At 39.1% G+C, this 20,401-nt stretch overlaps 1 protein-coding gene and 1 long non-coding RNA gene across 12 annotated transcripts in view; one reads left to right on the plus strand and one right to left on the minus strand.

The window, feature by feature from the left end:
• CCDC146 (coiled-coil domain containing 146) overlaps positions 1-20,401 on the minus strand; it is a 170,141-nt gene that overhangs the window by 30,338 nt on the left and 119,402 nt on the right. For all 7 annotated transcript variants that reach the window (XM_054559607.1, XM_054559609.1, XM_054559605.1 and 4 more), the window contains 5 exons: positions 9,871-9,928; positions 7,927-8,103; positions 5,369-5,442; positions 4,213-4,440; positions 2,461-2,647 (listed from right to left, as the gene is read on the minus strand). In XM_054559607.1, the coding sequence (XP_054415582.1) occupies positions 2,461-2,647; positions 4,213-4,440; positions 5,369-5,442; positions 7,927-8,103; positions 9,871-9,928 (724 nt within the window). The remainder of the gene's footprint in view (positions 1-2,460; positions 2,648-4,212; positions 4,441-5,368; positions 5,443-7,926; positions 8,104-9,870; positions 9,929-20,401) is intronic.
• Positions 7,180-20,401, plus strand: part of LOC129060441 (uncharacterized) — a 34,247-nt gene continuing 21,025 nt past the window's right edge. For 2 of the 5 annotated variants that reach the window (XR_008527170.2, XR_008527169.2), the window contains exons 1-4: positions 8,895-9,155; positions 17,959-18,155; positions 18,717-18,841; positions 19,023-19,121. This is a non-coding gene — a long non-coding RNA (uncharacterized LOC129060441). Of the gene's footprint in view, positions 7,235-8,894; positions 9,156-17,958; positions 18,156-18,716; positions 18,842-19,022; positions 19,122-20,401 lie in introns of those variants that run through there. The other 3 variants (XR_010140900.1, XR_010140901.1, XR_008527171.2) reach the window with 3 other exon arrangements.

Genomic DNA, 20,401 nt, shown 5'->3' on the forward strand with positions numbered 1-20,401 from the left:
AGAGAAAATGGAACATGAAGCGGATGGGACACAGAGAAAGCAAAAGTAACATCACAGAATAAGGTCAAATATATCCACAATTACATTAAGTATTAATTTCTAGACTAAATACAAGAATTTAAAAAGGCAGAACTTATCAGACTAGATTTTGAAACGTATGTGCTGTGTATATGAGACACACCAAAATGAGGACACAGAAAGAGTGACGGTAAATAGGGCTGGGTGCGGTGGCTCACACTTGTAATCCCAGCACTTTGGGGAGGCCGAGGCAGATGGATCACTTGAGGTCAGGAGTTTGAGACCAGCCTGGCCAACATAGTGAAAGCCTGTCTCTACTAAAAATGCAAAAATTAGCTGTGTATGGTGGCACATGCCTGTAATCCCAGCTTCTTGGGAGGCTGAAGTATGAGAACTGCTTAAACCTGGGAGGTGGAGATGGCAGTGAGCCAAGATGATGCCTGCACTTCAGCCTGGGCAGCAAAGCAAGACTGTCTCCAAAAAGAAAAAGAAAAAAAAAAAGAAAGTAAATAATACCATGTAGAATCTAACACACCAAAAGATAGTGTAACTGATGTTATTATTCTAAAATCAGACAAAATAATCTTTTAAGGCAAAAAGCACTACTAGAGTTAAAGAGATTTCAGAGTGATACAAATAAATATACCTGTTGGAATTGCAATAAAATGATTAAATAAGAAGTATATATATCATAAATATACTATGTATAACAGTTATATAAAATAGTTATTTGTGAAAACACATATATAGTAGAACATACATGTTTGTTTTGCAAAAGACTATAAAAGTACATTTTGCCTCACTGAGATAGAAAACTTCCTTTTTTTGTTTGAGACGGAGTCTGGCTCTGTCGTCCAGGCTGGAGTGCAGTGGCACAACCTCAGCTCACTGCAACCTCCGCCTCCCGGGTTCAAGCGATTCTCCTGCTTCAGCCTCCCAAGTAGCTGGGATCATGGGCGTGCACCACCACACCTGACCAATTATTTTTAGTAGAGACAGGGTTTTACCATGTTGGCCACGCTGGTCTTGAACTTCTGACCTCAGGTGATCTGCCCACCTCGGCCTCCCAAAGTGCTGGGATTACAGGTGGCAGCCACTGCGCCCGACCAGAGAACTTCTTGAAAAGATTATAAGTGCCATTTGACAGCAAGACGAAGTCCAAGTCCTAGTTGTTCGTAACACTTATAACCCTAACCAATTTTTTCACACATGTTGCTTAAGGCTGGTCTTTCAGTCAGGACAGGCTAAGCTATGCTACAGAAATAAACAACCCCCAAATATCATGGCTTCGAACTACCAAAGCTGTTTCCTACAAAGCCTGTGGGCAATCAAGAGGACTCTAAGACCACTGTTGGCTCAGCATTCCCGGCTGCTCCCATTTTACAGCACCTCCGTGGCGTCATGCACTTCCACAATTACCACAGGAGAGGGAAAAAACAGCTGGAGGGTCTCACATTGGCAATTAGATGTTATAGGCTGGAAGTGACATGTGTCACTTTTGTCTACAATCCTCTGGCCAGAATGAGTTATATGACCCTGCTCAACTGCAAAGGGTGCAAGGAAGTATAAACTTTCTATGTGCCCAGGAGGAGAGGAGAACTAGGCATAGGTTAGGATCAGAGGTGTCTACCACAGCTGGAAACTCCTGTTCAGATTTCTAGGTTGTGACCCTCCATAAGGTTCTGGAGCATGACAGTCCTGAAGAGAATGGGGAAGGTTTCTATACACCTAGCTGCTTCATCTCAGAGACTGACCCCTTTTTCGCTCAAGGAAGGCTCTAGCACAAGGCTGCAGCCCTCTCAAGGATCCTCTGCCCTTTCAGTGGTGCTTGGTCATTTACCACAGGGAGTACCCTCTGAGAGAAAAGAGAGCCAGGGGCAACAGGACCCCTCACTTGGGAACACAGAGGCAGGTAACAGTTGTCTTGAGCATCTTCTGACTGGAGTACACCTCTGACCCTGCACAGAATTAGCCAGGCAGCCTGATATTGGGTTCTGGATTGCCCTTGCCTAGTCGGAAGTACAGGCTGCTGATCGTCTATATCTACATAGTTTGATCTAGTCCTTTACTGTTACAGTCTGCCATGACACCATGCCGGATCTGACTCTTTCAACTGGTGAAAATAATGATCCACTTGGCCCCATTCTGCAGTGAACCCTCTAGCTCTTCTAGAACTGGATAGTCTAGTCATTTCCCCAGGCCAGGCCGATGGATGACTGATCCAAACAAGACATTTCTCTAATCTTGGGTTAGCAAAATGAGATTACGAAACATTATAGGACTATAGATTTCATAATAGGCTTGTTGCATTTGAAAATTACCTTTTCTCTGTTACTTGTATTTTCTTCTTCTCTATTGGCAGCAAAAACAACTTCCTAAAATATTTTTACTTCAAAAGTTAGCACCGAGCTTAAAAATCAGATGGTAGTTTACAGCCCTCACCTCTAATAGAAGCCTTTGATGCAGTGCTTGAGTTTGCCTAAGTGCATCCCAGGACACTTTCAAGAGCAGTTCCATCTTTCTTAAATTTCGAAAATCTCGTTCTTTCTCTCTTTGCTTACGAGAAAGTTCATCATGGTAGTTCTGCTTGTCAATGAGACTGTTGCGTAAATTGAGATCCAAGATCCCTCTGTTCCCGGTAAAGGAAGAAGATGAAAATGATTTTGTTATCAGCTGTCCTAAATGTTTTTCAAAACTTATCAAGACAGCATGCTGAATATTGGCTCCCAATCTCTTCTGGCAAAGACCTAAAAACAGAACTACCGTTTGACCCAGCAATCCTATTACTGGGTATATACTCAAAGGAATATAAAGTGTTATATCATAAAGACACATGCACACGTTTGCTCATCACAGTGCCATTCACAATAGCAAAGACATGGAACCAACCTAAATGCCCATCAGTGGTAGACCAGATAAAGAAAATGTGGTACATATGCCACGGACTATTATGCAGCCATAAAAAAGAATGAGATCATATCCTTTGCAGGAACATGGATGGAGCTGGAGGTCATTATCCTTAGCAAACCAATGCAGGGACAGAAAACCAAATATCACATGTTCTCACTTATAAGTGGGAACAAAATGATGAGGATACGTGGACACATAGAGAGGAACAACACACACTGGACCCTTTTGGAGGGTTGAGGATGGGAGGAGGGAGAGAATTAGGAAAAATAATAGGTACTAGGCTTAATACTTGGATAATAAAATAATCTGTACAACAACCCCCCATGACACAAGTTTACCTATAACAAACCTGTATGTGTAACCTTGAACTTAAAAGTTTAATAAAAGACAGCATGCTCAGTATATACACACGACTATTCTCATGTTGGAATCATAAATTGTAAATAATGCCAAAGGCAGCGAGGTTTGTGAGTTGGTATCATTTAGAACTGCAGTCTTATAACCCCCACCCCCCCAAAAAATAACAGATTGGCAGAGATAGAAGCCTCCAGTTTCCCTGAAATTTTACTTAAAAGCAGGACATAGGCTGGGCGCGGTGGCTCACGCCTGTAATCCCAGCACTTTGGGAGGCCAAAGCAGGTGGATCACGAGGTCAAGAAATCGAGACCACATGGCCAACATGGTGAAACCCTGTCCCTAATGAGAAGAAAAAAAAAATTAGCCGGGCGTGGTGGTGTGCACCTGTAGTCCCAACTACTCGGGAGGCTGAGGCAGGAGAATCACTTGAACCTGGGAGGCAGAGGTTGCAGTGAGCCAAGATCGTGCCACTGCACTCCAGCCTGGCGACAGAGCAAGACTCCATCTCAAAAAACAAACAAAAAAGCAGGACGTAAACTCTCCTAGGGAATTACACCATGAAATTGCTTCTATTAGAAAAAAGTCAAGATGGCCTAAGAAGTATCATTCATTTGTTGGCAAAATCCCTGAACTAAACATAACATACTCCAGTGACAAATTTTCCAAAGGCACATTCAGAAACTTACAACATCACAACAGATTTTATCCTGAAAATCTGGTAAGAGAAAATTGAGAAAATTTGAGTAAAGTATCAAAAAATACTTCGAAGTGCTTTATTTGATAATATATTAATGGTAAAAGTTGATTTAAAATTATCTTAAAATATTTATTGACTCAACACCAAAGTGAGATAATATTTTGAATTCTCAAATATAAATTGAAGAAAAATTTAGATGACAGAACACAACATACATAAATATAACTAACCTTTCAGTTAATGAAGTTGCTTCATTCTCTCTGGCTAATTCCAATAGCTTGACCAATTGGTTATGTTCTCGTTCTTTGATTTCAAGTAAGGCTCGTTTGCCTTCAACTTCCTTTATTACATTTTCCTTCTCTTCCACTATAGCACTAACCTTGTTTTCAACTTTCTTTAGGGAGTCATTTAGCATTTTGACTTCTTGTTCCAAGACAATTTTTTTCTTTTCCATTTCTCTGTAGGGGATACACACACACACACACACACACACACACACACACACACACACTTGCCTTATTTTGAGGCCATGCTGGCTTTACCTATTGCTTTCTAACCAGGCAGCAGAAGAGATAGTCATAAATTCAATGATCTCAGCAGTGGGTAAAGACCACAGATGGGTGGGACTTGGAGGGTATCTCCACTGAGCGCCACGGAAGGCAGGAATTTGCCCAGCCTCCCGACTTTCTCTGCAGATCCCAATTTGCTACCATCTCCTGTGATTCAACCCTCATCCTGACCAGCCTCCTGGAACTGACCTGAGTTTCTCAACTTTGATGTTGGTGAGCTTAGTTTTTAGAACAGTTACTAGTGCCTGCCTCATTTTTCCCTTTTCTCTTAAGATTAGTCACTAGAGTAATTATATTATTTTTCCAGAATTTTTGTATCTTCACTTAAAATCTTTATCTTTTTTGGTTCCTCTAAACACTGAGAATTTCCTCAATGACCTCTGCCTCCCAATCTACTCTGAATATCTGAGGGGTGTTATACACATGAATGGGTGGCAAAGTGGGGAGTTACTATTATTTGGGCTTTGGGCTGCTGCCTGGCTGATATACTTCTAGACTATGAAATTCTAACCAGTTCACATAATTTATCCCATGCACCACTCTGTTAAAGTCAATTGAACTTCTCCATAAAAATATGACTTATAAATTGGAAACAGAATCTTGACCCATAATTAAGCCATAAATATTATGAACGATAGTAATTTGGTGCATTACTTTCTTTTAAAGAACTTGATATAAACAACCTAGACACGGCCCAAAGCAGAAATTTCTAAAATTATCATAGTAATTTAATGTGTCCAATGGTTAGTACTCTTGTTCTAGTGTGCACACATAACTTGGACTGGCAGGGATTCAAAGTAAAAATATTAAATCATACATTTTTTTGCGTGTTATTTTTTCTATCTCTTTTCCAATTTGTACTGGAATGGTTTGATGGTGGGCCACTTCATCCTAGTAAAGAAACGAAATCATGTTAAATTATGTGGTCTTTGGCTAGAAGCAATTAAGACAAGAAAATTAAATATGAGAGAGAAAGGAACTACAGTATGTAGATACTTACCATCTGCCCTGTGTGCTTTAATTATCCCATTTAATACTCACGGTGACCTTGTAAGAGAGCTATATTTGTTATCATTTTGAAGAGGAGGTAACTGAGTGTAGCAAATACTGTTGGTCCTCTGCCCAGATTCCCTTTATGGAGGTACAGATGCTCCTCCACATACAATGGAGTCACGTCCCAAGAAACCCATTGTAAGTTGAAACTATCTTAAGTCGAAAATGCATTTAATACACCTAACCTACTGAAATCATAGCTTAGCCTAGCCTACATTCTCAGGGCACTTTTATTAGTCTACAGTTCACCTAACACAAAGCTTATTGTATAATAAAGTGTTGAGTGCCACAAAGTAAATAAACATAACATATTGAATACTGTACAATAAATGTAATTTATTCAATACTGAAAATGAAAAATGGAATGGTTGCATGGGTACTTGAAGCATGGTGTCTACTAAATGCATACTGCTTTCACACCACTGTAAAGTAGAAAAATCATAAACTGAACCATCATAAGCCAGGGCCCATCTGCCCACCCATCCCTCAGATGCTGCAGGGGTGACTGCTAATGGATCATGCTTAATGTCCTCTCCATCAGATTGTCACTGGCTGAGCAGAGCTGCCTTGTCAGGGAATGGGAGCCAGGGGGTGGAGGGAGGAGGGGAGCAAGCTGCGACCAATGACTAATTGATGTGGTGATCTAACAGACACCCCCACCCCCACCTCTGGGTGCAACAGCCTCTGTGATGCAACTCATGACTTCTTGAGTTATCCTTGGGATCAGGCTGAGACTAGAGTTCTCCTGAAGCAGCTGTTTTCTGGCCCAGCTTCTTCCCCAGCTCTATCCTGCTTCCCTCCATCTCCTATAGGATTCTCCTTAGAGCTCTCCCTCCATTAGTAGTTGTCTTAGGGTCTGTTTCTGGGGAGCCCTGCCTAAGACTCATGCTACAAGAAGTTAAATAAGTTTCCCGAAGTCACACAGCTAGTAAGCGGCAAGGCCAAGCTCAGAAGCTAAGTTTGTCTAACACCACACCTCCCACTATGCTCTGTGGATTCATGGGAGGTTCAGTTGAAGTCTCAAGAGTCTTACATACTCAGCAAGGGTTATAGAAAAGCCCCTTCCTGCCCGAGGTTGTCACTGGACTTTAGAGCCAGGGATAACACACATGCAGGGAGGTTGAATCTGTCACTGCAGTGTGGTGGGCGAGACATTTCTCTGTGGGATCTTGCTCAGTCCTGGGCAGATCAAATTTTGTAGGGCTGAAACTTGTACAATCTGGGGGGCCCACGTTAAGAGAATGAGTAAAAAATTACAAATGCTAACTTAGGTACAGCATCTTGGAAGAGGTTCATGCAAGTGAGGGGCCTGAAGCTTAAGCTTCACTGGGTTCCTGTTAAATCCATCTCTGCTAGGGTCCTATGTTCTGGACAGCAGCTGGGCACATCTTGGCTGACTGCTCCAGAACTGTTATAGAAAAATAGGTCAAAATGTATCACCATTATCCCCTAAGCCAATGAGTTTCAGATGTTTTTAAAACAACTCTAGGTTATTTAAACTGTTTTGAGAGTTATTTATACATTTTTCAAAGTAAAATGAATTTTAATTCATTATCTCCTAAAACATAAATACAGGCCTTTCATCCCTTTTCTAGTGAGAGGACGTGGAATGCAATCAGACAAGGATAAGGTAATACAAATATATGTGAGAGGTTAGGACATTTGGTTTTGTGTGTGTGTGTGTGTGTGTGTGTGTGTGTGTGTGTGTGTTTGTTGTTGTTGTTTTTGAGAGGGAGTCTCACTCTGTCACCCAGGCTAGAGTGCAGCGGCGCGATCTCAGCTCACTGCAATCTCCACCTCCCGGGTTCAAGCAATTCTCCTGCCTCAGCCTCCAGAGTAGCTGGGATTACAGGCATCCACCATCACACACCTGGCTAATTTTTGTATTTTCGGTAGAGACAGGGTTTCACCATGTTGGCCAGGCTGGTCTCGAACTCCTAACCTCAGGTGATCCACCCGCCTTGGCCTCACAAAGTGCTGGGATTACAGTTGTGAGCCCCTGCGCCTGGCCATGGTTGTTCTTCAAGGAAACAATTGTGTTTGTGACACTTGTTTCTAATGTCCAAAAATGTTTGGTGAGGTCAGGAGAGACCTTTTCCGCGGGGTGAGGGCTCCAAATTAGAGTGATACTCCCAAACACCCTAAGGTCTTTTGTGAATTCCCAGAGCCTAGATTTAGTTTGATAGGATCAATCTCAATGCAGACATTTCAGTTTGTGAGACAATACCCCTCTTTATCCAACCTTGCTGGTTACTCTTGATATCACACACTTTTTCATCCATACAAGGCACAACGTTTAAATATCAACGGTAAGTAGCACACCTTTAGGGTGACCTGATGTTCCAACAATTCTTCTAGTTCCTTCTGCTCCTTTAGTAATTGCTTTTGTTTAGATGCCAAATCTTCTCGTAAATTTTTAATTTCTAATTTCTTCTGCATTATTTCTTTACGTAATTCTTCAGTGCTTTCTCTCAATATTTTCATCTTCTTCTCCATTTCCTTTAAAAGTCGTGAAGATGATTAGGTTATATAGTCTGAGCAAACATTTATCTACCTAAAAACTGAATTAAAACTAATTTCACTCACCATTTTGATTATTTTGAAGTTCATGAATGATTTCTCACAAGGTTAAATGATTTCTCACAAAGCTAAATGCAACTTATGATTTCTGACATCTTTAACAAAGGCATGATAATGATACTGCAGGTATAATTAAACACAACATTATATTTGAATTCTTTTATTAGTGCTCTTTTCTATCCTCCTACATTTAAAAACGTTTCATTTTATGTGTTAATTTTTATTTCATACCAAGAAGCGTGAAAAAAAATGTACAGTCTGTTTTCTAGTAGCTTTGTGATTTGACAAAATCAGATGCAAATAATCTTTGAATATCTGACTTATGGTTAACCTGAGTCACATGGGAACTAAAGACAGAGGTGTTCATATTTGGATACCCAACACTTTGCACTCCTTAATCTCCCGCTTTCTTATTGATATTACTTCTCTAGCTCATGCACATTCTCCCCAAATACCATCTATCTACCCCAGAATCATCAAAGATCTTTGTCTCATGTCTGATTACCTGGGGAGGGTTTGACTTATGGGAGAGAAGCCTTCTTACACTCAGAAGGTCTACAGGTTACTCTTACTAATGACTAAGTGCTGGGTCTATTTAGCCTGCCCTGGGCTTTCTGCATAGCTCCCTCTTCCCACCACTGCTGGGTGAGAGCATCATTGGTGATCCTAGGATCTGAATGAAAACTCAAAATGTTTTTCCCATAAAATCTGTATTGTAAATGATGGTTTGGCATACTTATTTGAATTAATAGTATTTTACTCTATGCTAAACAGGTTTTTTTGTGAGCTGGCCTTGGAATTAAACCACCACCAACACACTTCTGGATTATCAGAAGGTGGAAGGAGTGCAAAGTATGGTGATCATTCTATTTACATTCTATAATAGACTGTAAAAAGTGGCCACAAATTCCTCCTATCTGCAGGGTATGCATGTCCCTTTGCATTGTCTTCATCATTCTTCCCATTAAGAGGTAGGGCCAACTTGATTCTAGACTTGCCCATGTTATAATACTTGCATTGGCCAATGGGGTATTACCAAAAATGATTTTAGCAGAGGCCCAAAAAGGTCTTACATATTGGAGTTTGCTCTTTATTGAGGCTGGAAACCCTTCCACCATCATGTGACCAGCTAGTGTCATGTGACCTTAGACCAAGTAGCCTGCCAAATGGCTGGTATATGAATGGAGCTATCCTAGATTACCCAGCCCCAATTCGGCCAGCTCAGACCAGAAGAATTCAGAACTGTGAAAAAATGAAATGGTTGTTGTTTTAAGCCACTAAGTTCTGGGATGATTTGTTAGGCAGGAATAGATAAGTGATACATTTTCTTTGTAAAAATGTATTGTAATAACTTGAGATGTTCAGAGAGCTATGAGGGTAATAGCTATAGCAAGATAATATTTTTAGTGTCAACCACAGAATCTTTTTTTCTTCGGGAAACAAAGCAGATATTGTCCAACTAAATACAGCCTAAATTAGACGCCAGGTTGCTAAAGTCTGTAATAGGCATCACTTATATTTACTCCAGAAGTTATGTAGCTAGTCTTTTCAGCATCATTCACAGTTAAGACTTTAGAATCTTTAAAATGTTTCAGGCTATGGTGGTTGTGATAAACATTAATATTTATAAAAAGGGATGATTGAATCCAGCTGTATTTAAGAAACTCTATATCATCTAAGACTTACTCCTGGCTTTGGTATCTTCTCAAATTCTTTTACTATGATGATTTTTTCTTCCTTTAAGCTGCAAAAAAAAAAAAAAAAAAAAAAATCAAGTTTGAAAAACTACAAAGAAATAAGCTCTTTCTGTAATAACAACTTGCCATCTTCTCATCCCAGAATGTCATTCCCATGTTTTCTGCCAGGCAACCTGGTGTCCATTCTTTATGATGGCTTTCCTGAATCACAGGTGCATTGGGGTGCTTCCTCCTCCCCAGGACTCCCACCACAACTTTGTGAACACACACCCACTTAGAGGAGTTATCTCAGCACATTATAAATGTTGGGGACCACAGACCTCCCCCCCCTGGGACACAGGGTCCTTCCCAGCAGGCTCTGGGCTTTTTCTCCTTCATGTCACTTGGAATGGGCGGGTGCCTGCCTGGATTCCTGCTACAGCCTCCCAATCGATCTCCTACTTTGCCTGCATCCACCTTTGCCCATTAAAGTCAATTCTCCACCCATACCACGGTGATTTTTTAACATGTAAGTAAGATCACCTCACTTCCCTGCTTGATAAATTCCCATCACAACTGGACCAAAATTTGAACTGCTTTCCCAAACCTACATGGCCCTGCCTCATCAGCCTCTCTAGTCTCACAGCCTGCCACTCTCTGGCACCAGTCACAATGGCTTTCTTGCCAAGCTTGATTTTACCTCAGGGCCTTTGCCCTATCTGATCCCTCCAGCTGGTATGCTCTTGCCACAGATCTTTGCATAGCTCACTTCTTGCTTCATGCAGACCTGTACCGATATCACCTTCTCATAGAGGTGCCTGGCCATCTATCTAAAACACTACCAATAGTCCTCAAAACTCTTTCCTTGTTTTGCTTTACTTTCCTATACAGTATTCATCATGACCTGACATTATATTACACATCTCCCCACTAGAAAACCTAGCTCCCAGTTTACCACTGCATCATCATTGTCTTAAAAAGTACCTGCATATAGTTGCCATCCAGTAAAAATTAATATGAATAAATGGAACTGAAATTAGTTTTGTTCCCATCTTCATTATTTAAAATAATGTATGTGCTGAATGAGATACGGGCATGCATATGGAAATAGATCGTCACTCAGAATGACCTATTGTACCACATTCTTCTACATCCAGATTGCAGAAAACCCTCACAGAAATCACAGAAGGGAAGAGTCCACAGTGTTCAAAGGTGTGAAGAAGGGTTATTCAAAGAGCTCAGTTTCAGTTTTGTGTGACAATTGCATTCCTGAGGTATAACAAATGCTAGAGCCAGAAGAAACTTTACAGAGATCCAGATGTGACAGGGACATGGATACATAAGAGACTGAATGAATATTTCAGGTGAAGGGCAGACTTAGACCAGGAGCCAAGTCTAAGTGGTTATTAGGTATGGGTATTTGAGGACAATTATTTTTACTTTTGTTTCCACTACAAGCTATTAAAACTGTAACATGAACTCATAAGCAGTCCAGGTGGGCACACCTTGTCTACACTTCTATCCTGTCATTGGCTAAGTTTATAAGGATCTGCCTTTGGCCCTTGTGACAGACACCTTGCCATTGTTTGCTGCACCATTTTCCCTTCCTGGACACACAGGGGGATTATATTTCACTGTCTCCCTTGCATTTGGATTGGGGCCATTGGACTAATTTGCCCAAGGAAGGTGAGTGGAAGTAAGTAACAAATGTCTTCTCCAGCCATGTTGAACTTGGAAGGCACGTGCTCCAGCTGGCAAAGCTAAGGACAGAGGTGGCTGCATGACTTGCACTGGACTGTGCTATGAGTGAGAAACAAAATTCCATTGAGTTCTTCTGCGAGATTTTAAGATTTGTTCTTATTGCATAGTCTAGCTGAAGCCTAACTTCTCCTTTTCTTATTCTGTATACCGTTTCCACAGTGCCAGTTACAGTGATGAGTTGAACATCCTTATTTTCAGTTCAGAATTTCCCTGGAGCTCCAAATTTTTATGTTTAATTTCTTACTGGGCAATTCCAGTTGTGTATATCAAAGGCCCCTCAAATTAAAACTCATTATCTTCCCATCTGAAACCTACTGTTTTTCTATTCCTTCTTTTTGTAATGGCATTTCAATTCACTTAATTTTCAAAATTATAAACATGAGCATCTTTCTTGAAGCCTGTTTCTTGCTTCTATCAAGATTTTTTCTTCATTTTTAATTTTCAAGTTTTACTGTGATGCATTTGGAACATATTTCTTTGAGTTTACCCTGTTTGGGGCTTATTGAGCTTTTTGAATCTGTGGGCTTTTCTTTCACCAAACATGGGGAGTTTTCAGCCATTACTTCTTCCAATTTTTTTTCATAATCATATACCTTCTCTTCTCTTTCTGCAACTCCAGTGACATAAATTAGATATTTTGTTATTGTCTCATGGATGCCTATAGACCTGTTTTTTTGTTTGTTTGTTTTTGAGATGGAGTCTCGCTCTGTTCCCCAGGCTGGAGTCTCACTCTGTTCCACAGTCTGGAGTGCAGTGGCATGATCTCGGCTCACTGCAACCTCTACCTTGTGGGTTCCAGCAATTCTCCTGCCTCAGCCTCCCGGATAGCTGGGACTATAGGCACGTGCCACCATGCCCAGCTAGTATTTGTATTTTCAGTAAAGACAGGGTTTCACCATGTTAGCCAGCCTCGTTTTGAACTCCTGACCTCAGGTGATCGGCCTGCTTCGGCCTCCCAAAGTGCTGGGATTACAGGCGTGAGCCACTGCGCCCGGCCATGGATCTATTCATTTTTATTCAAATTTTTTTTCTCTGTTCAGATTGGACAATTTTTATCTTCAAATTTACTAACATCTGTGTGAGAGAAAGAGCACAAGAGCGAGCGAGCAAAAGAGACTTTTTAATTCTCTAGAGAATCACAGCTCCAAAGGTTCCCTTCCCCCAGAATTTTGGCTCCTGTGGGCTCCCGTTACATATGACCTCTGCTATTGAGACCTAATCACAGCACTGTAGAATGCTCCCCTCCCTCCACACCTTACCACCATGTTCCGGAAGTCCTATTTAAAGCAGTTCCTTTTACCCAGTACATCCTGTCTGGCTATCAAGAAAAAAACTGCAAGGCACACTAAAAGGCAAAAAACACAGTCTGAAGAGACAGAGCAACCATCAGAACCAGATATGGCAGGGATGTGTGAATTATCAGGAATTTAAAACAACTATGACTAATAGGCTAAGAACGCTAACAGATAAACTCAATCACAAAATGGGCAGTTTAAGTAGACAGAAGGAAATTCTAAGAAATAATAAAAAAGAAATACTCAGCCAGGCGTGGTGGTTCATGCCTGTAATCCCAGCAATTTGGGAGGCTGAGGCGGGCAGATAACTTGAGGTCAGGAGTTCAAGACCAGCCTGGCCAATACGGTGAAATCCCATCTCTACAAAAAATACAAAAATTAGCTGGGCATGTTGGCGGCCACCTGTAATCCCAGCTACTCAGGAGGCTGAGGCAGGAGAATCTCTTGAACCTGGGAGGCAGAGGTTGCAGTGAGCCGAGATTGTGCCACTGTACTCCAGCCTGGACAGAGTGAGACTCTGTCTCAAAAACAAACAAACAAACAACAACAACAACACACACACACACACACACAAAATACCAGAGATCAAAAGTACTGTATCAGAAATGAAGAATGCCTCTAACAGGCTTACTAACAGAACGAATTTGGCTGAGGAAGGAATCTCTGAGCTTGAGGATCTCTTACTAGACACTACCCAAACTGAAAAAAAAAAAAAAAAAGACTAGGAAAAAACCAGAATATCCAAGAACTCTGGGACAACTACAAAAGGCATAAATACTCATAACAGGAATACCAGGAGAAGAAAGAAAGGAACACAAGAAATTCCTGAAGCAATAATGTCTGAGAATTTCCTTCAAATTAATGCAGGAAAATAAACTACAGATCTAGGAAGCTCAAAGAACACTTAGGCATATCATATGTAAATTACAGAAAGTCAAAGATAATGAAAATTCCTGAGAGAAGTTAGAGGAAAAACACATTTACCTATGGAGGAACAAAGAATTACATCCGATTTCTCCTCAGAAGCCATACACGCAAGAAGAGAGTAGAGTGAAATATTTAAAGTGTTGAGAGAAAAAAACACCAACCACCAACCTAAAGCTCTGTACCTTGTGAAATTATTCTCCAAAGCAAAGGAGAAATAAAGCCTTTCTCAGATAAAAATTGAGGACATTTGTTTGTCAATAGACCCGCTTTGCAAGAAATGTTAAAGGAAGCTCTTTAGAGGGAAGGAAAATTATATAGGTCAGAAACTCGGTTCTATACAAATGAAGAGCATTAGAGATGGAATCAGTGAAGGTAAAAGAAAAACTTTTGTCTTATTCTTGAGATAATAGATAACACTGTTCAAATTTATAATAGCAGCAATGTATTCAATTACATATGCATATATATTTATGTATGCCCATGTGTAAGTGAAATGAATGACAGCAATGATACAAGGGATAGGAAGGAGGAATAGGACTATCTGGTTATTTAAAAAGTACTTGAAGTGGTATAGTGTTATTTGAAAATGGTCTTAAATTAGTTGTAAATGTATATTGCAAACTTCATGGCAACCACTTAAAGTAAAAAAAAATGTAGAACTGATATACTAAGAAAGGAGAGAAAATGGAATTATATTAAATGCTTAGTTAAAACCACAAAAGGCATAAAAAGAGGGAACAAAAACAGGAATGAAGAACAAGCACAACAAATAGAGAACAGTAAAAATATGGCAGAAGATATTAACCCAACTACAACAGTAATCATTTTAAATGTCAGTTAAAAGATTGTCACAATGGACCCAAAAAGAAAACAAACAAACAAAAACAAGACTCGAATTATATGCTGTGTTTGCCAATAATCCAGTTTAAATATAAAGACACATATATATTAAAAGTAAATGGATAGAGAAAGATATGCCACACTAACATTAAAGAAAGATGAGTCACTAAATTAATTTCAGACAGAACAGACTTCAGAGCAAGAAAAGTTATCAGAGACAAAGAGGGGCATTATATAATGATAAAAGAGTCAATCCTCTGAGAAGACCTAATTAATTCTTTTTTTTTCGAGACAGAATCTCACTCTGTCGCCAGGCTGGAGTGCAGCGGTGTGATCTCGGCTCACTGCAACCTCCGCCTCCTGGGTTCAAGCGAATCTCCTGCCTCAGCCTCCCGAGTAGCTGGGACTACAGGTGTGCACCACCACGCCCAGCTAATTTTTGTATTTTTAATAGAGACGGGGTTTCACCGTGTTCGCCAGGATGGTCTTGATCTTGACTTCGTGATCTGACTATCCTCAGCCTTTCAAAGTGCTGGGATCACAGGTGAGAGCCACAGTGCCCCGCCAATGAATTCTTAATATATTTGCACCTAACAACAGAACATCAAAATACATGAGGCAAAACTGATAGAAGTACAAGGAGAAGTAGATGAATCCACTCTCACAGCTGGAGACTTCAACATCCCTCTATCAAAAGCGCACAGATCCAGAAGTCAGAAGATCAGTTAAGGACATAGTCAAACTCAATAATCCCATCAATCAATTGGATATACTTGGCATCTATAGAAAGAAATGTCAGTTTTTCTAAAAGCCAGTCATCATTGTAAATTGAGATTAACAAACAAAAGAAATAAAAACATTAGAAAGTACAGACAGTGAATGGGAACATATGGTTTTGTTCACTTATTCATGAGAAAATACAAAAAAAGTTTATATTTTTATTTTAACAAGATGAGAGGACACGATGCTAGAATGACATTTTGGAAATTGCTTCAAATAGCTTGAATGTTCTAAACAAAATAAGTTCGATATAATTGCGTATTTCTTCCAATAACCATATTTTGAACTGTTTTATCGACAAGATTTCCTGAAGAAATCTAGAGAAATATTTTTCACTTTTCTTGCTATTCTGCATTTAATGACTATTAAGTGCCAAAGAAGTCATATGATTTCCCAATATGGAAAGATTTTAAAGTTTGTATTGATCACACTTGGAAAATCATATGAAATAAATGAATACATAGACAATTATGTCCACTGGTTATAACAAATAACCAGATCCCACTAGCCCATAGATCTAGGAACATGAGCTAAAAGCACATGTACACCACGTTTTCTCATTTGTATACATTTAAGGGATACAACTGCAGTTTTGTTACATGGATATATTGCAGTGTGGTGACATCAGGGCTTTTGGTACAACCATCACTCAAATTATATACATGTATACCCATTAAGTCACTTCTCATCCTTCACCCTCCTTCTGCCCTCCCATCCTTCTAAGTCTCCGGTATCTACTAGTCCACACTGTATGTCCCCGTGTACACATTACTTAGCTCCCACTTATGAGAACGTGTGGTATTTGGCTTTCTGTTTGTGAGTTTTTTTCACTTAAGATAATGGCCTTCAGTTCCATCCATGTTACTGCAAAAGACATGATTTCATTTTAAGACTGAATAGTATTCCATTGTATATATATGTCACATTTTCTTTATCCAATCTCTTGACAGACACTTAGGTTGATTCTTTATCTTTGCTATTGTGAATAGTGTTACAATAAACTTATGAGTGCAGGTATCTTTTGGATATGATTTCTTTTTCTTGGGTATATAGCCAGTAGTAGGATTGCCAGATTGATTAGTAGTTTTACTTTTAGTTCTTTGAGAAATATCCACACTGTTTTCCATAGAGCTTGTACCAATCACATTCCTAGCAACAATGTCTAAGTGTTCCCTTTCTCAGCACTCCACCAACATCTTATTTTTATCTTTTTAATAATAGCTATTCTGGCTGGTATAAAATGATATATCATTGTGGTTTTAATTTTCATTTCTCTGATTAGTGATGAACATTTTTTCATTTGATTCTTAGCCATTTGTCTTCTTTTGAAAAATGTCTATTTATGTCCTTTGCCCACTTTTTAATGGGATTATGTTATTTTTATGAAATTTTATTTGCAATAATGTAGATGAATTTTGTAATACATGTGTCACATTGAATTTAATATAGGTTAGTTGTCTAGACCATAAATTGAAGCTGAATTTAGATCTTTAAATAGTTATGCCTTTGCTTTTAGAGCTTGCATATACATTAGCGATATTTTACTTCCCAGGTATTGATCCTACACCTTGGGCATGCTGCCACCAGGGGGTGGTAGTGTGCTACTATCTTTTGGTTATAAAGGCAACCTGAGTATTTCTGAGTTTCAAAATGGTGACAGCAAGTTCTTTCACAAGATGTGACTTATGGTCTTTTCTTTAAATATATTTTTATGTTTAAACAAACAAAATGACTAATTCTTTAGGACATTTAAAACTTACATTTCTATGATACATTTTTTTTTATTAAGAAATACCGACTTATTTCCTCTAAAAGGAATGTACTTTTCTATTTTTAAAGATTATAATCCTACTCCATCACACATGGTTGATCATTTTTATTTTCCCTGTTATCTTTTAATAAACTTATTTTAAATGTATATGTGTGGTTGAATCCATTTTTACCTAACATTTAATTAAAATATTTTCCTAAGTTGCTAAACAGACTTTATAATAATAGCTATTTTCAAGGTTTTCTACTGGGTAGATGTACCATAATAAAATAATCTTAAATATTATTTGGCATATACTGAACATACTGTGTGCCAGGTGCTTTAAATGCATCACATCTAAAATTCACAACCTTGCTAAGTAGGAATTGTTATTTTTGTTGTACAAATGAAGAAACTGAGGAGTTAAGCAACTTTTCCAAAGTCACACAGTCAAAGCTAAACTGACACACAAATACAGCTCTGACTACAGAGGTTCAGTATCAAGGTATTTCTGGAATGCATTATTTAAATATTCTACATTTTTTTAGAATTCAGATTGCTTCCAATTTTTCACTTTCATAAATATCAATATCTTTGTGCATTATATCTTTTTCTCTCCTTTTGGGTTATCACTTTTGCATGGGATTACTAGGGCAAAAACATGTTTTTGTTTCTGTGCCTCCCGGTATGTATTAACTCTTAACCTTTCAAACTTTCATTAAAACTTAAATCTGACATTTTTCAGCTTTCCTGACTAAGGGGTGCTTCGACATCAAAGCTCCTTAGGATTTACTTCCTGTCTAAAGCAAGGTCAAAAGGCTTTTGGTTTTAAGGATCTATGGGTGAAGAGATAATGCAGGAAGCCGGATATGCTGACATGTGTGAGAGGCATCATTCACCACAGAAGTAGAAACAGCATGGATGGGTGAAAGTTGCAAGAAGGTAGGTTTATAAACAAATCCAACAACCATTTAAGTGTAGGAGCATTTCCAAAGTTGGCATGAACCTCTGTGGGAGGCTGAGAGCTTCCTGTTACCGGAAGTGTTTATGCATAGACTGAATGATCACTGAGAGGAGACTCAGGTGATTGACCTGCAGTCAGGGCTGAGAACAACCTTTGGAACCCATGGTCCTCTAACTATGACGTGAGTCAGAGTCACATAAGCAAATGTCACTTTGGGTGGGGGCGGTGGGCTGGGGCAAAAATCATAATCATTACTTTTTGGATGGGATCTTCCTTTTAAACAAGTGTCTCAGGTGCTTCTCTTTGAGTAATGAGAAACACATTCAGAGAAACCTGTTCTAAGCTAGTTCTTCTAAGATATTTGTTGCCAAAGAAGAGCAAAGATTTTTTTTTTTTTTAAGTTAAGGTAAAATCTGTTCTAGCTATGAGTTTTTCCTTGTGACTACTCCTGAGTACCTACATGCCTCTTCTGTCACATTCTAATTTTCTGGAATTCCAGATGTGTTGCTAAGATCATTCCTCCTTTCCTTTGTTACCAGATCTGTTGTTTCTTGCTTCCAACTTTGCTATCATCACTGGACCAAGAATGGAAAACAACTAATAAACCCTGAATGTGCAACAGGGACCACAGGAACCAGCCACGGGAGACTAAACAGTCACTAAGGTCAGGGTCACGTCAGGACAGCCTTGCACGTGTGCGGCCTGAGTGTTCCCACTCTCCATGTTCACAGTGCAACAGACAGTGCGAGCTCACCACAGCCTTGTTTCCCCCAACTGACCAAGACTGGTCAGAATGCGTCAGATTTCGCATGAAAGACATAACGTATTTGCTGTCCAAATTTTAGGAATTACTAGAAAACAGGGAAACCCCAAAAGATAACACAGTCAAGGCAAGGAAGAGGTTGAAGAGAGTACTGAAAAATCTTTTCAAACTGTTTAGAGAGGTAAGTACTCCTGTTTTGTTTCAAAAAATAAGTTCAACAGTATTTAATTACTTTATTATTTATTTACAATGTATTAATTTAATTTTAAATAGATTACATATTATTTCCTGAACTGCATACTTATCAAGTCATAAATATTAATCCAGAAACAGAAACTACTGCAACATAGATTTAATTACTAACCAACTAACCAACCAGATAATTAGACTTATTAACATTAAAAGATTTATGTTATGTGAACATACACAAAAAAATTGACAAAATTACACAGTAAAATCCTTTCTCTAGAGTATTTGAACAATATGTTGTTCTTAGCAGTTGCCAATGATTCAGAAGTTCCTGAAGATATTGGGGTGGAGGAGTGCTAGTTATCTGGGCTTCTATTATCTAGACACTCAATAAGAGTTTGTTGTGCTGGTCTGACAAATATCATCTGTATATGTGGATGAATAGTTTTCTCTCATTAGCTTCATTTCTTTATTTTTATATGGGGATGGAAATATCTACTTTTTCCAGGGGGAAGGAGGTCAGTGGGAGGGTGTGGAGGGAATTGGTTTCTGTGTCATGTGCAGTCATGTGCTGCTTAACAATGGGAATATATTCTGAGAGATGTGTCGTTAGGCAACTTCATCATTGTGTGAACATTATGGAGTGCACTTACACAAACCTACATGGTGTAGCCTACTACACATCTAGGCTATGTGGTAAAGCCTACTGCACCTAGGCTATAGACCTGCATAGCAGGTTACCGGACTGAGTACTGTAGGCAATTGTAACACAATAAGTATTTGTGTATCTAAACAAAGAATACATGCAGTAAAAATATGGCATAAAAGATAAAAAATGGTACACCTGTCTAGGGCACTTACCATGAATGGAGGTTGCAGGACTGGAAGTTGCTCAGGGTGAGTCAGTGGGTGAGTGAGTGAGTGGTGAGTGAATGTGAAGACCTAGGATGTTACTTACACTACTGTGGACCTTATAAACACTGTACACTTAGGCTACATTTATAAAAAATATTTTTCTTTGATAATAAATTTACTGTAACTTTTTTATTTTACAAAATTTACTTTTTTCAGCTCTTGACTCATAACACAGCTTAAAATACAAACACAATGTAGAGCTGTGTAAAAATATTTTCTTCCTTTGTATTCTTATTATATAAGGTTTTTAATTAAATTTCTTTTTACTTTCACATTTTTGTTAAAAACAAAGACATACAGGAGTTCAAGACCACCCTGGCCAAGATGGTGAAATCCCGTCTCTACTAAAAATACAAA

Source organism: Pongo abelii, chromosome 6 (assembly GCF_028885655.2).
Source record: "Pongo abelii isolate AG06213 chromosome 6, NHGRI_mPonAbe1-v2.0_pri, whole genome shotgun sequence".
NCBI classification, from domain to species: Eukaryota; Metazoa; Chordata; class Mammalia; order Primates; family Hominidae; genus Pongo; species Pongo abelii.